This window comes from Crocuta crocuta, unplaced genomic scaffold (assembly GCF_008692635.1).
Source record: "Crocuta crocuta isolate KB4526 unplaced genomic scaffold, BGI_CrCroc_1.0 scaffold67, whole genome shotgun sequence".
NCBI classification, from domain to species: Eukaryota; Metazoa; Chordata; class Mammalia; order Carnivora; family Hyaenidae; genus Crocuta; species Crocuta crocuta.
Window position 1 is genome coordinate 1,058,717 of NW_027531896.1, and position 17,177 is coordinate 1,075,893.

The 17,177-nt window shown below is 38.0% G+C and overlaps 1 protein-coding gene across 1 annotated transcript in view; it reads right to left on the reverse strand.

Moving 5' to 3' along the window:
- Positions 1-1,071: 1,071 nt before the first annotated feature.
- The window catches only part of TMEM87B (transmembrane protein 87B), a 47,086-nt gene continuing 30,980 nt past the window's right edge, over positions 1,072-17,177 (reverse strand). Inside the window, exons 14-21 of the mRNA XM_077773497.1 lie at positions 14,906-15,010; positions 14,764-14,822; positions 13,063-13,166; positions 11,389-11,462; positions 8,473-8,546; positions 6,755-6,807; positions 5,514-5,544; positions 1,072-4,380 (exon numbers count right to left, since the gene is read on the reverse strand). Of these exons, the coding sequence (XP_077629623.1) occupies positions 4,321-4,380; positions 5,514-5,544; positions 6,755-6,807; positions 8,473-8,546; positions 11,389-11,462; positions 13,063-13,166; positions 14,764-14,822; positions 14,906-15,010 (560 nt within the window). The 3' untranslated portion in view covers positions 1,072-4,320. The remainder of the gene's footprint in view (positions 4,381-5,513; positions 5,545-6,754; positions 6,808-8,472; positions 8,547-11,388; positions 11,463-13,062; positions 13,167-14,763; positions 14,823-14,905; positions 15,011-17,177) is intronic.

A 17,177-nucleotide genomic window follows, 5' to 3' on the forward strand; every position in this document is an offset into this window, starting at 1 on the left:
TCACCCTGTCTCTCTCTTCAAAAAAAAATAAAACAATAAAAAAAAAAAAAAAGAAAATAGAAAGGCAGTTTTTGTCTCCCCTCTCCACTGCTCCCATGTAATCTGTGGCAGAGGCCATTGGCCGTCCACCCAAAGCCACCAAAGCAGGCATGTGGCTGGTAGTTCTCAGACGCCTGGCAGTTTGTGTGGCCATGTGAGTGTGCCAAAGTGATGAGCAGCACCTCTGGGTTTCGCCCCCCCCAAACTTCCCAGGCTGTCCTTTCTCCAGCTGGCTGCATGCAGATGACAGGCCCTAGCAACTGGAGGACTCAGGAGACACAAGTAAACGTTGGGTCCCTGAGGGGATGTGTGGTGGAAGCCTGCCCTGCCCACCTCTACGCCCAGGATGCATGACCAAGAAATAAATGTCTTTTTGTCTTAACCTTCTGAAATGTTGAATAAAAAAAAAATGCTATAACCAGCATTTTTGTGCAGAAGCCTTATTCTATAATTTAAAATTTTATTTTTATTAAAAATATTTTTTAATGTTTATTCATTTTTGAGACAGAATGTGAGTGGGGGAGGGGCAGAGAGAGAGGAAGACACAGAAGCCGAAGCAGGCTCCAGGCTCTGAGCTGTCAGCACAGAGCCCGATGTGAGGCTTGAACTCACGAACTGTGAGATCACAACCTGAGCCAAAGTCAGACACTCAACTGACTAAGCCACTAGGTTCTCCTGTAATTTGAATTTTTAAAAATATCACCAGAATTGGCAACACTGAAAGGTTATACACACATTTAACTTTTTTCCAAAGACTGAATCAATGACATTACTGCCATTAATGAATGTGTTCATCAGACTTTGAAAGCTGAAACAGGTTTTATAAATATATTAGTATAGACTTGTTAATTTAAAAAATTCACCCTATTATTCATTTCTCTGATCACTCCTGAGGTTGAACATTTTTCCATGTTTCATAATCAGTTGTATCTCCTTTTTTTAAGACTTTGTTTATGCCCTGCCATCTGTTTGGGTCTATATTTCCTGAAGACATATATATAATCTAGCAGTAATAGATATTAGAATCAATCATTCAGACTTTCAGAAAGCATTTTATTAAAAGTCAGAACAAATATTAAGGCACAAAAATACAAGTTTTTTAAACAAAAATCTTTGAAACAGTTTTGTCCTACATTCAAAGCAACTTCTTCCAAATTATACAATAATTTAACTGTTTTAAATAGAAAAATATAACTTTTCAAACCCCTAAATTTTCTCCTGAAGTACACTGTTTTCCTAGTTTCTTAACACAGTACTGAGCTTCTGTATATACTGTCCATTTCCTTAAAATCCTACTTTTGTCACTTATATACATCTGATATGATCAGAACTTTACCCAGTATGTTAAACTTCTTTCTTACAAGTATAAGGCCTGGTGTTCTGTATTGCTTAGTGCATGCTGTTGATCATACAAAGATACAAGTACCAAAAAAACGAATGATTATATCTAGCACAACATCTGTCCACTTTAAATTAGTCATGTATAGCTTGTAAAGTTTAGTGCAATAGACTCAAAACCCTTTAATTTATTTTTAAAAGGAACTGTGCCCCCAACGTGGGACTCGAACTCATGACCCCAAGATCAAGAGTCGCATGTTTTACTAAGCCAGTTGGGCATCTCAAACTCCCTTTAAAATAAGATATAAAAAAATCAATCTTATATGTACATTTTTTATACTCTCAGTCCTGACATTATAGTAGTGCAAACATAATGTATCACAGAGGAAAAGTTGGTTTTCTCTACAGGATATGAAAGATTTAAAAAGTATTTTCTTTACAGAAAAAGTAAGGAAACATCATCTCTCAGGCTTAAAAAATGGATATATTCATTACTTTTCTTTATTTTGAAATAAATGAACTATCCTTTAAAACAGATAATTAAATCCTAATCTAACTTAAATCATGAAAATTCCCTTTGAAGCGAATTTCACACAGCATATAAATCTAACATGACTTGCATAAGAACATGTAAGCACTTTGTCTGGAAACACATAAAATGGGACTCATCCTCAGATCCTTTCATCTTATTGGCCTCCAAGAATAAATTGGTCTGATAGCCTCAAAAACTCTGATGACCAGATACTGACCACTTCACGCTGAAGCGGGGATGATGAGCTGTATGATGACCTGGCTGTAACTTCTCCCCAGTGTCCTTCATAAGAACTACAGCTCTAATCCCAGGGCACCCCCTTCTGATTATAGGAGGGGGTAAGAGGGCCCTCCATAGGAATACTCAATCCAGGTCATTAAACACCAACGGACTACACAACTGTCACTGCAAGTGACAAGAATATATGCCCTTTGAAAAACACTTCTGATAAGGTTGTCAGGAGGGATTCCTGTTCTCTCTAGAAGATGAGGGAAGTTTGCATTTGAGCCTGTAGCTGAGCTATACACTTCGCATCCTTTATCTTTCCAGCTGCAGGAAGCGGTGCTTTCATACCCACTTACTGAGGTTATGCCAGAGGCTGTCCCCCTTATTATCACACCACTGGATGCCCCACTCCTGCTCCACTGCACTTGCAGTTCCTGCTGGCTGGAAGCCCAGGACCCTGCATTTCAAAACTCAACTGGAGCCGTATGATGAGCTGGGGGTCTGCCTCTAAATCTGGGGGTGGTATTAGATAAACACGTTGGGACCGAGAAGGCAGGGTGGCCTCCAGCCCTGCAGCAACTGGGCCCGGGGTAAAACAGCAAAACCAGAATGGACACAACGCTGGGAAATGCAGTAGGTAGGGACCCATATTCGTGTCAGAAACAGAAGAAAAGGAAAAGGCCCCACACTGTTGGACACTCTTTTTCAAGGAAGCATGTCCCAAACCATTCACTGTTGCCTATCGAAAATAAATCTGAAAGTATCTTTCAGTAGATACTACTACTAGAGACCTTTCCTACTAATCCCCATGAAATGAGTAAATGAGAAGTAAATTGAAAAAGTAGGCTTTTGAAAGAAAAAAAAATTTTGTGGCTTTATAATGAAAAAAAAAAAGGCTATATCTGAGTCTTTGTACTGGTTAAACTTTAAGTGCTTCTCAAAGTTCTCTGAAGCCATTCTCAATTCACAAGGTTAGAACTCCATCAAAGAAAGATACGCAAAATTCTAACTTTAATTCCTATCCTATATGTCCACGAGCCCCGTATCTTTGGTCACGAAAGCAGCAAAACGTTCACATTTCCATCATACTACATTCAACTACCTTTCAAGTTTAGAATGTTCTGCATTTAAAAAAATATTAAAACAAAACAATTTCAAATCATACATTACATATATAATATGTAACAAAATGATGTATAAAACATGGTCGAAGGTCTAGAAATTAATTACATGATTAACAATGATGTACTGTACAAATATATGTTTCATTATAAAATCAAATAAACCAAGATTATGTAAAGGATGTTCTACTGTCTGTAAGGGTCACTGCTGATGAATCTGCCAGTGTGCAGAGAGGAAGGACTCCTCACGTGGCCATGTGGCCACCCCCTGCCCCACACAGATTCAGCAGCAGTTCGTGAACACGCGGCCTGAATGAGGGGACAGTGGCAGGGCAAACCCTTGGAAGTGATCCTCAAGACCTTATTCCTGCGTACTGGTGTTCCCCTGAGCTCAGAGAGGACCTAACTCTGTGATTTGATGTGCACGGTGATATATTTACAAACAAGGACCTTGTGCAGACCATATGTACACATACGCGCGCGCGCACACACACACACACACACACACCAAAACTAACCATATAAACATGCTTATGTTCTAAGGCTAATCAAGTTTTACTTAATATCAAATCATTTTGGTATAAAAGTCAAAGAATATTATTATTGCATCTAATAACTATAACCCTAAGAGATGGAATCGCTGCTTTACCGCACGTCAGAAGAATCACATCATCTACCCCAAAGGTTAGTGACTGGAAGAATGGTGGAAGTGTTTACGTAAAAAATATTTTTAAATCTGGAACTGTCATATTTTCCAGAGAAAAGAGAAAGCCCAAATCCACATCCCTGCCTCCTCTCAGCTAAGAGCATTCAGGCATATTTCTTTATCATAATACTTCCCTTAGATTATTTCCGAATCCAGGCAATTTGATGGACATTAAGCTGATGTTTAAGAGTAGCTTAAAAGGGGTGCAGAACCATCCTACCACCTGGATTCTTAATTTTAATATATAGATTTCCAAGATAATACAATAAAAACTTGTTGCACTAGATCAAAACAAAGCTCTCTTTCAGTCTTGAGGAAGTCTTTTACCGTTAACTGAGTTTCATTTATATGGGTTTCAATCACATTATCTTTTCTGAAGAGAACATTTTTTCTGCCATTTCAGATCTGGTCATGATTTCCTTTAAAAAAAAAAAAAAAAGATGATATACTTCCAAATGTTGATGCTCCAACCAGAACATAACAAAATTCTCTAATCTTTCACAGTCACAATTTTGTGGGGAGCTACATATATTTCATGATATACATAGAAATAGTAGATTCAGAAAATAAACACTGGATAATCTACTTCCGGTGATGTCTGGTCAATATCTGTTGACAAGGTCAGAAAACTTTAACATCCTGCTAGCTGGAAAACATTTCAAGTTCAGAGTTACCATGAGAGGCAGAGATGGGGCTCATGTGGATTTCTCAGGCACAGTCATCCACAGATTTGCCTCACTTTACACAAGTCACATATTTTGAAATTGTACAACTATTTATCAAATGAGTACTCTAAGTGCCCTTTAAAAAGTAATTCTCCATCATGTATCTTTCTGTAGAGTTCTAAATCCTGAAGTTCAATTGCTTTGTAGCCAGGTGTGTATCTAAGGCAGCCTCCTCAAAACTTCCCACTACCGTCGGATCAACATGCTGTGGCCAAAGTCACTTCCCTTCAGTGAACAGAGCGGCAGCTGCTCTCCTAGAGCCACCACCTAAATTATGGCTCATTTACCACTAACTTCCCTCTGCTGCTCCTGCCCGAAGCTAGAGTTCCCAGCACCCATCCTCTAATTCCCACTACTCAGACTTCTTCCTGTCGTGGCCACCCTTCAATGTCCGGACGATCCATAACTCATTTTTCTCCTCTAAACCTTCCCAAATCCACATCCTCTGTTCAAATTTCCTGCTGAGCAAATCAAAATGAGATAGAAACTCTATTTAATACCTTAGCAAAATATCTCAAGTAGAAGAGATTTAGACAAACTGCTACGTTAAAGTATTCTAAACTCTTACCAACATAGATGTTAGCAAATCACAGACTCAAAATCTTATGAAATAATTCTCTCTTCCTTTATACCAACAAGCATTTATCTTACTCCTATTTTCAATGAGGATCGAGCTCCTTTGAGTTTCATTGACAAATCAGTGCAGTCTTCCAGGCTGCTCCATTTGCAATCGTTCTACAGAGTAACTTTCAGAATTTCTTTCTGAAATATATTTCTACTTTGTGAAAATAACAGCACCAAGAAAATAAGCAAAAAATATATTTTACCTCATCTGAATCCACTAACACTGGAAGAGCTCTGAAACAAAACAAACGGGTGGCGATGTTATTAAAAGGCTAGTGAATATGAAGGCTGAATACGGGCATGTTCTGTGACCTACGAATTCTCATTCCTGGATGGACACAGCTGACAGAAGTGAACACCTAGGGTCACTAACACACACACACAGGAATTTTCATAGTGTTCTTAATCTCCCCCAAACTGAAAATAGCCAAATGGGTAAACTGTGCTATGCATATCTTCACACAATGAGAGCAGTCTACGGTGAAGGCATAAGAAAGAAGCGAGAGACTAACTAGGTGTGAGAAAGGGGCCAGGTCAGATTGTCTGGAATACGACTATGAAGGAAAATTGAGGAGAAAAGACTGCTTTTGGGGAAGTATGCACCAGAACCTGAGGGACCCAGAAGACAACTGTTGGGTGCTCAGCACTGTTGGAGGTAAACACTAGCAATCTCAAAAATGCTTCCTCTGTGAGGTTAATGATTATTTAAAACTTGGTAAGATGTATTCAGTGCATTGAAGAGGGAGGTGAACTCTGCTAAGCTGTCCTTTATGGCTGACCAGAGATAAGGAAAAGCCATAATCTGTTCAAATTGTCCTATGACATGCAAACAGAATTTCATACTAGACAGGAACTGTCTACAAAGGAAGTAAACGGGAGCAAGGAAAGGAAAGAACAGTATATGAAGATGTCATCCTCTCTGCCTATCCTGCTGGTTTCCCCTGTGGAAATGGCTACGTGGAATTCTTGCGTCAAACAGGAACACTGATCCTGGTTAGCTCAAAGTTCCCGAAGGGCTTGGTCTATACTCTACTTTGCCCACACTCATGCTTTTCCTACAAACTCTTCCCCCCATACACAGTATGGAGCTTCGATGTGCTTTAAAAAAAATGTTTTACATATGTTGGAACTTTTCTATAATAGAAAGTTGAAACAAAATTAGTGATTCTAATCCTGAAAAACTTAGATCAGAAGAGGCTGGAGTTGGTTATAGGCCACAAGCATTCAAGTGGTTGTTGTATAGTGAGAACTGAAGGAAAAGGAAAGACCAAGGCAGGGCTCTGTTTTCCCTGCAGTCTGACATGACACTAGTCATTCGCTGATGTTGGGGGCCTATCAAAACAAAGGGGGTATGAGGTTCAAAAAGCACATGATGAGGTATGAAAGTGATCTCTTTATACGATATCCTACATTTTAGACTCAAACTTTAACAAAAAATATTTACACATCTGTGAATGATGAGGGAATATTTTCTTCCACCCACTTCAAATCTTCATCCTATAGAAATAAATATTTATATATTAGCATTTGCTTAGTATCACCTGAAAGTAGAATTTTAAAATATAATGTATATAAAACGTAAGCATTTATTTCAAACACATGATTCTCTTCATTTCTATATATCCTAAGAATTTGGCACTTATGCCCCACAGAAATTATGCCAGTATGTTCTTAAACAGGCAAATAAACAAAAATTTGGATTTCAGAATTTTGTACTTCTTGGTTTTCTTTTCATTAGATGCGCAGGTGTTTTTTTTTTTACCCTGAAAAAACAGAGTAGAAACACAGAGTTGATGTGTAAGACAGAAAATAGCAAGAATATTGATTTGTATTGGCTTTTTGCTCCCAGCATTCATTATACCTCCTAATTTGTTCAAGTTTTTATATCATGAGTTTATAATTTTTCAACAGAAAAAGATGACCGTATAAATACTCTAATTTTACAAAAGCCTATTTATTTCTATCGCTTGTATTTATGCTCATCTCTCTGCAGGAGACAAGAGAAGGAAAGCAGGTCAGTTGGGGTATCGGATTTTTAGCAGAAACTTGCTTTTAGTTATCTCATGATTGAAGGGTCGTGGCATCGAGCCCCGAGTTGGGCTCCCCACTGAGCATTTCACCTGCTTAAGATTCTCTCTCTCTTTGGGGCGCCTGGGTGGCTCAGTCGGTTAAGCGCCCGACTTCGGGTCAGGTCATGATCTCACGGTTCCTGGGTTCAAGCCCCGTGTCAGGCTCTGTGCTGACAGCCAGCTCAGAGCCTGGAGGCTGTTTCAGATTCTGTGTCTCCCTTTCTCTCTGACCCTCCCCTGCTCACGCTCTCTCTCCCTCTCTCTCTCTCAGAAATAAAACATTAAAAAATTTTTTTAAAAACTGCTGTAATTTTTAAAAGTTTAAATCACCATAAAACTACGCAAAAAACACATTTTACAGAATTAACAAAAATAAAAATGAAAAAATTTACTAAACAGATTAAACTGTTCTCATATGTCATCTGTCCTGTCAGAACTTACAAGCACACATACATTTTTATATTCTATTAATTACAACCTATACAATTATAAGAAAGCAGAATATAAAACTATGAGAGGCATTGCCACTTTGCTCAATTAATATGCATAAAATATTTAAAAACTCATCTCTATCCTCTATTTTACCATTTTATTCAAGCTTCCAGCTTTATAAAAAATGCTAATTTTGTCAACTGCATAGGCAACACATAAAGTCCTTTCCTAATAAATAACAAATGTTATCTGAAATGGCTTCCAAAATCACTTTAAAATGCTGAAAAATTAACAAGCTTCTACTATAACAAAGCTTCTCAATCTTTAATGTGCGTAGGAATAGTTAAAAGGGATCCTATTAAAAGATCCTATTAAAAGATCCTGTTGAAAGAAGGGAACCTATTAAAAGCAGATTCAGATTCAGTAGGTCTGAGGTGGGACTGACACTGCATTTCTAGCAAGTTCCAGGTGCTCATGCTTCTGGTCCAAGAATAGCACTTGAGAAGCAAGGATCTACAGTAGTTACAACTGTCAGACTTAACTAGTATTGCTACTTGGTAAACTTGATTTTCATACAAAAAACTTTCATACTAAGGTAGAAATGTTTTCCTGACAGTCAATGAATGTGACATAGACTCTATTAAATGTATACTATACTCACGAAGTTATCAGAAGTAGCAGGTTTAGCTGTTCCATTGGAAACTGTTTTTGAGACTCTTAATTTTATTCCTTCAGCTACAATGAGAAACATTTTAGAGATAAATATCTAAAATTATAAAATATTATTTTCCTTCACATTTAATAATTCAACAAAGATTTATATCTACATATTTATATCTATGTAGATTTATATATTATTTATATATTTACATATTTATTTCTTTTAATATTTGTGTTTGAGAGACAGAGAGACAGAGCCTGACACTTAATCTGTCCCATAAGTATTCACTTTTGTTATTGCAATAATTTGCAAATAGTGCTTCTCCATTAACAAGAACAACTGATATATTATAATCATAAGTTGACAAAATGAATGAAAATGAGGTTCTTTGATCAAACAATGTTTCCATGGGGCATTTAAAATCCCAACAGTTGAGATCTATTCTTCTAAAGGGCAAACACTGACTTTTAAAACTGAGGTACAATACATATAATACACAAATTTAGTGTTCGTTTATTTTTGAGAGAGAGTGTGTGAGCGGGAAAGGAGCAGAGAGAGGAGACACAGAATCCAAAGTAGGCTCCAGGCTCCGAGCTGCAGCACAGAGCCTGACATAGAGCTCAAATTCACAGACTGCGAGATCATGACCTGAACCAAAGTCAGATGCTTAACCGACTGAGCCACCCAGGCACCCCCTATATAATACACAAATTTTAAGTGTATACTCTAAATTGAGGCACTTAACATTTCTATCATCCCAGACGGTTCTTTAAATTCCTTTCTGGTCAATCCTACTCCCATCAATGGTTGGATTGATTGTTGGGAGTGAACATATATGGTTCATATATGAACCATAATCCATGGACTCTATCATCTTTTGAATTTGATTACTTTCACTCAACATAAAGGTTTTGAGATTTATTTGTTGTGGAGTGTTAGCCTGTTAGTGTACCACAAAAACTTTGTTCATCTGTTGATGGACTTTGGGTTACATCCAGTTTTAAACTATTAAAAATAAAGTTGCTGGAACACTTGGGTGGCTCAGTGAGTTAAGTGTCTGACTCTTGGTTTTGGCTCAAGTCATGATCTCATGGTTTGTGAGTTTGAGCCTGATGTCAGGCTCTGGACTGACAGCACGGAGCCTACTTGGGATATACTCATTCTCTCTCTCTCTCTCTCTCTCTCGCTCGCTTGCTCTCTCCCCCTCCCCTATTCACACACTCTCTCTCACAAAAAAAAAAAACTTAAAAAAATAAAGCTGCTGAAAATAATAATGTACCCATTAGTGTCTTTCTGTGAACATCTGCTTTCATTTCTATCATTTTTTTCTGGGTAAATACCTTGGCGTGGAATGGCTGGGTTGTACAACAGGTATATGTTTAACTTTTTAAAGAAATAATTTTTTTAATGTTTATTTTGAGAGAGAGAGAGAGCACATGTGTGTTTGCAGGGGATGGGCAGAGAGAGAGAGGGAGACAGAGGATCCAAAAGGGTCCCCGCACTGACGACAGCGAGCCCAATGCGGGGCTCCAACACATGACCTCAGATTATGACCTGAGGTGAGATCGAGTTGGGTTTAACCAACCAAGCCACTTGGGCATCCCATGAAATTTCTATGTCTTGAAATTAGTGTAAATCTATTAATTTTATTTTATCGAGATCTAATTCCCACACTATAAAATGCACCACTTTGAAGTGTACAACAACTCACTGAATTTCAGTAGTCACGGAACTGTACCAGCATCACTACTAATTTCACAAGATTTTCATCACCCTAAAAAGAAATCCCATACCCATCAGTAGTCACTCCCTACTGATGCCTTCCATCAACCCTTGGCAATCCCCAATATATTTCCTGTCTCTACGGATTTACCTTTTGTGGACTTTTCATATAAATGGAATTATACAATTTGTGATGTTTATGACTGGATTCTTTCAATTAGTATAATGTTTTCAAGATCTGTCCATGTTTAACTACAAGAATGTTTTGGTTCTTCTAGGTCCTGTGCTTTTCCATATACATTTTAAAATCATCTTAACAATTTAGATTTTTTTTTAGGTCTGTTAGAATTATGATTGGGATTGCACGGATTCTATTGATCAACCTGTGGGACTGACTGCTTGATAATATTGAGAGTCATAATTCATAAATATGTTACATCTCTATACTCATTCTCAGCAACTGAATTATGTGTTGATGTTGCCTCAACAAATGCTTAATTAAAGTATTATGGTGAAATTAATAAAACGATAAGATGCTATGGAGAAATTAATTGAAAGATAAAAGTAGCACTAAAACTGTAATTAGAAATGCTTTGGACATGATCAGGAAATTACAGATCTGTATAATTCTGAAGAGCAAGAAGAGGTGATTCAAGGAAATTTAGCAATTATCATTAAGAAGATTATTAGAAGCTAAGCACAATATAAACTAAATTATTAGTGTGAAAAAGTTTACCTACTTTAATACTTAGAATTTAAGAGCAAACAAGTGACAAAAGCTCACACTACATTAACAATCTTGAAAATGTCATTACTGAGGGGCCTGGGTGGCTCAGTTAGTTAAGTGTCTGACTTCAGCTCAGGTCGTTATCTTGCGGTTTGTGGGTTTGAGCCCCGTGTTGGGCTTTGTGCTGACAGCTCAGAGCCTGGAGCCTGCTTCAGATTCTGTTTCTCTCTCTCTCTCTCTGCCTCTCCCCCACTCATGCTCTCTCTCTCAAAAATAAACATTAAAAACATTTAAAAAAGAAAAAGAAAATTTCATTACTGACTCTTCTTTTGTGATTATCTGCCATAACAGAGGTTTTTGCAGATACAGTTTTAAAATTATTTCAATAGGAAAACAGTGTATGTGACTTTGCATCACAGGTAGAGGTACCATACACTGGTCATTTAATAAGAAGAGGTATCACTCACTTAAGTTTTCAGATGTCACCATGAATTCTTCAATTTCGTCATCAGAATCATCTATTAATGGCATGAAGGCATATCTACACCCAAAACAAGAAGGAATAGTGTTACTAGTGCATTTAAACCTGTTCAGTTTTCAGTTTATAGCGAACAGTGTCATTGTACACAAAAATATTTACATTTTTAACATTTCTCATAAATTCAAAAAACAAAAATTTAATATTTTACTCTCAAATTAGGAAGATTACTACCAATGACACAGTGAAACTGGAGCTCCCAAACCATGCTGATAAAAGCGTAACTGGATAAGATCTTTCTGGAAAGCAGTTCTGCAATCTACAATGTTTGGGGAAGGGGATTTTCTGTACATTTTTCTCCACGTCAGGTTTACCTTCCTTGCCCACTACTTGTTAACTCCTCCCCTAACAAAAGATAAACTGCTAATCTGACTGGTGAAAATAAAGCATACTGACTGAGCCACATTTACTAGGTCCAACAGCACTCAAAAAGCATTGCTGATAGTAACAATAATCTTAGAAACAAAGAGCCTAATAATTAGGGACTGCTTCTATAAATTATGCTACATTCATATTATGGAATGCTATAGAGCCATTAAAAATTAATGTGGTAGATCTTGGGGTGACTGGCTGGCTCAGTCAGTAGAGCATGTGACTTTCAATCTCAGGATTGTGAGTTCAAGCTCCACATTGGGCATGGAGCCTACTTTTAAAAAATGTGGTAGATCTATACAGGATGGTATAGAAAGATAGATCTCAAACAAGAAGGTGCAGAACAATGTATACATGTATATAAGATCATACGTATAATTATTATTGTACGCTTTTAAAAAGAAAGGAAGAGGGGTGCCTGGGTGGCTCAGTCAGTTAAGTGTCCGACTTCAGCTAAGGTCATGATCTCACGGTTCATGGGTTCGAGCCCTGCGTCGGGCTCTGTGGTGACAGCTCAGAGCCTGGAGCCTGTTTCAGATTCTGTATCTCCTTCTCTCTCTAAACCTCCCCTGCTCACGCTGTCTCTCTCTCTCTCTCAGAAATAAATAAAACATTAAAAATTTTTTTTAAATAATAAAAATAAAAAATAAAAAGAGAAGAAGAAACACACACAGGGGTATGTACTTTTTCATTTTTCCCTGGAAGGGCATACAAGAAACCTCACAGTACTTTCCTTGGGGAAGAAGAGAGAGGCAAGGGAAGGTGGGGCCTCCCATCACATGTGGTCAACAGTACAACCTGAACTTACCAATTAAGCTCCTTATGATTTTGGTCCCATCCTTCCTTTCCAGCTTTATTCCCCTCCAGTGTACGCAGTATTCACCAAAACACATGCCTCAATGACCTCCAAAGTACTTACCATGTTTGTCCCCACTACCTCAGAAAATGTACATTCTTTCCCTGCTCAGTCTTTCACTGTTCTGTTCCTTTCCTTAAGGTATAACATAAGTGCTACTTTTTCATGGCGTCTTCCTCACCCACCTTCGGTCTTTCTAGTTTATACATCTCTTATTTCGCTTTCTTGCATAACATCTATCTCCTTACTTAACTGTATTCTCCTTTAAGGAGAAGGCAAGGCTACCTCTCCAGTTTCTATAAATGCGTTTCTAGTTGAACCCAGTAGCAGTTATCAACAAATGCTGCCAAACTTGAATTTTCCTATATTGGGTACCTCTGGTTGTTTGCAGATGGTCTCCACAAAAACATTATCACAATAAGGATAAGCGAAAAAAGGAAGCTCCAGAATGCATCATCAACCCAGCGTTCCATCCAGTCCTGTAACAAGGACAATTCAAACGTGAAATGTTAATCTTCTGATAAACAAAAATAGGTTTCCCATTCAAATAGTGTACAATGACAAACACTAATGAAGTCTTTCTGACCAGTGAGTCTGGTACCAAATAAGTACGTATTTTTTTAAGAAAATAAAAACTAAGAAATGCTATATCTTGAATTAGAGTTTAAAGGGGCTTCAGGGGTCATTTCATCTATTTTCTAGACGAGAATAGTCATGAGGCAGGTTCACAGGAGAATCAGAAGCAGGTTGAAAATGGGTACCTTTGGGGCACCTGGGTGGCTCAGTTGGTTGAGCGTCCCACTTTCGCTCAGGTCATGATCTCAAGGTTTGTGGGTTCGAGCCCCGCAACGGGCTCTGTGCTGACTGCCAGCTCAGAGCCTGGAGCCTGTTTCAGATTCTGTGTCTCCCTCTCTCTCTGACCCTCCCCTGCTCATGCTGTCTCTCTCTCTCAGAAATAAAAAAACGTTAAAAAAAATGTAAAAAAAAATGGGTACTTTTGACACTGATGACATTAAAATTTCTGATGCTAAGATTTCAATGTAATGTTTTTCCCAACAGGTTATGTCGCTTTTAGTAACACATAAGATTTGATTATATATTGTTTGAAATGTTTCCAAAGGGCTGTCCAACATCACAAACATTCCTTTCCATAAAATTTTAGGGTCAACAGAAAGATTTAGAAAACAAAAATAAGAATCTCAAAGATGAACTTAGAACTCACAAGTGAAAACACTAAGGTAAGGGGAGGAGAAAAAAGAAATTGCAGAAGGTTCAGTTTCTTCTCTCACTAAATAATCCCTGAGGCACAAGTCCAGGATGTTCAGAGGGCTGTTTGTTAACTGTTTATTTAGAACATCGTGACTAGCTCTAAATCAAGAAGCTCCCAAGAGGGCCTTTAAAATTTTAAGTCTAAAACGGATCTTCTACTTAGAGAACTCACCCAGAGTTACCTCCTGAATGTTCACAATCCCATCCTAGAAACCAGTCAGACTCCAGGTTTACAGCCCCATTTAGATACAAAATAACCCAATTTCATTTTATGCAAGACAAAAAAGATTTCCTGTTACCTTAAATTATATAGGAAGATAATTACTTTTCAAAATATTTAAAGGAGGGGGCATCCTTAGTGGCTTAGTCTGTTAAATGTCTGACTCTTGATTTTGGCTCAGGTCATGATCTCATGGTTTGTGGGAATGACCCCCCTGCATCAGGCTCTGTGCTGACAGTGTGAAGCTTGCTTACAATTTTCTCTCCCTCCCTGTCGGCCCCTCCCCTACTCATACTTAAGCGATCTCTCTCTCACTCTCTCTCAAAATAAACATTTAAAAATATGTACAGTATATATGAAGGGAAGTTGAGAAAAGAGCATAATTGGAAAAGTGGAATTAGGAGGAACTTATTCAGATTCATTTAAAGGAAGCAAAAGTTCACATAATTCTAGCAAAATAATTAAAACTGAATTGACAATCTCCACTTAAGTTACCTCTATTTACAGACACAAACTAAAGTATTCAAAATTGCCCAAAATAGTATAATTAAAAATGAAAACTGTTAAAATAGGGAGATTATACTTACTGATTGACATTTTGCAATTCTAAATGTCTTAGTCGTCCACACCATAAACACTACAGAAGCTGAAATACACAAAAAAGTCACTTTTGAAGGAACATGCAATACTGAAATAATTTATTATAATAAGAAAAATTAAATCGCTTACCCAGAACGGCAAAGATCAGAGTATTTGTAAAGTGCCTGTATAAAGAAAACTTCACCGTGTTCTTTCTTAGCCTTAGAGTCTTCATAGTTTGTGCCAAACTTATAAATATGTGAAAAAAGTTAAGGAAAACCTTTTTAAACAGTAATAAGCAGTTAAAATAAAAACTAAAACAATAATCCTCTACATTTCTAAAATTAGTACTGAATATAGTTCCTATAAATTAAAGCTAATAAAAACACAGAAAATATTACTTTAGCCAATATTGTGTGATCGTGATACTGATTTTACTGCAGATTTGCTTTACAATTTACCACTGTCTGAACTAAATAAACATTGAGGAAAACAATAAGCAAGAAGCCCTGTGATGTTCTCTTTCATGGCAAGCTCTCAGAACAGGATAGACCAGTATATACACTAAACGGGTACCCTTGGGCCAGATACTCTTACAGATCACATTATGATATGTCCTTGTGCTTTTGTCTCTGTTTCTTTCCTATTTTGTTATTTCTAGTCTACTCTTGTTTCATCCTCTGAATGACCATATTAGGTCATCTATGAATTCCATTTATAAATTTAAAAACTTAAATATGTCAAATAAAACAAATCTGGACTTAAGTCAGGAAGAGACTTCATTCAAAAGATTACTGCAACAGGCAGAGGAGGCTCACTGCAATGGGAAGAATGTTCCAACTCTAAGATCTGCAAGAGTCCCACACGTCAGGCTGGACAGGGCTTTGCCTCTGTGGGGAGGGGTAAACAAGACTGGACCGCAGGTGTGGGGAAGTGGGTGGCATGACTGGACAGCTGATCAAGGAAAGACTTTCCCTGAGGTGTGCAGATTCTCAGCAGGGGCCACTGAGGAGGCCTGTGGTGGATGAAAGCTCAGGGCCCTGAGGAGGGAGACCGCTTCATCTGGTCCAGGCTGGTGTTCTGTCCAGACTGGTCAGGAAATACATAGGTCTGGCCTTGTCATAGGTAACAAGGGGGTGTCCGGGAGTCTCACGGAAGTCCTATGGAGAAAGGAGGTCCTCTGCATGAGCCTTTTCCCAGAACACGAAAGGGTGGGAGTTTTCTTAACCATGGCTGTTTCCCAGCAGTACAGGGATCAGGTGACACTCAGCACTGTCAAGTAGGAAGAAGTAAAACGAGGCTTCTCCACTGAGCTCCTTGGCAGCTCTCTCTTTGCAAAAGGAAAGTGCTTCCTCTGGAACACACTACTAAGCTTTGTTTCATGAACCACATGCTGAAAATTTCAGAGCTAAGCAAAAGAATAGAAGTGGCAAGTTTTGGATTTTTGCCTATTTTAAATTCCAAATACTTCATTAATCAGAAACTTCAGTGTAGTACTCAAATTACTAAAACTGCTATTCAATCTTCCTAAAAGACCAATGAGCTGCAAGATCAATTTCTAAAATAACAATTCAACCAACAAAGGCTACTGTGAGAATTTACAAAAGTGTAAATATGCTGTATTCATTAAACATTATCAAGACAAATACTTTTTTTTAAAACTCCTGAATAAATAAAATTTCTATGTTAAAATTCTGGTCTCATTTAATAATTCAAAAGTACTTCTTAGAAGCCAGGAATACAAAGATCAAAAGCAAATTCAAAACTGCCTAAACCCCCACTTACCAAGCCATTGTTAAATGTAGGCAAAACTTAAATCCTTTCTCCCTCTAAAGGAAAGAGGCTATGAAAGCAAACAGGCCCGGTTATCACGGAGTTAGAAGCAACCAGAAGGCAAACGTGCTCTGCGGTAGGAAAAGGATATCCACCAGCACAAGCCAGAGTCAAGGAGAGAGAGGGGGAGGCTGGCCAGAAGCACAAGATCAGAGTCATTTGCCTGCAGCAAAACAGCACAAAATTGAAACAAGCATAAAAAAAGTGGAAGAGGGCTTCTGGAGAAAAGCTATCGCTTTGAATTTTTCAAGCTATTTTACTTTAGAATCAGATTCTTATGGGATATGTTAAGTTCATCAAAGCACAGGAAGCAGGGGTCATTATGCAAGCACTCAATTCTGTTATGTATGTAGATCTACTTCTTTTGCCTGCCATTTGTAATCCTTTAAGAAATCTACTCTCCCCGGGAACCTGGGTGGCTTAGTAGGTTAAACTTCCTACATCAGCTCAGGCATTAACTCATAGTTTGTGAGTACAAGCCCCACATCAGGCTCTATGCTGATAGCCTGAAGCCTGCTTCATTTTTGTGTCTCATTCTCTCTCTGCCCCACCCCACTTGTGCTCTATCTCTCAAAAATGAATAAACATT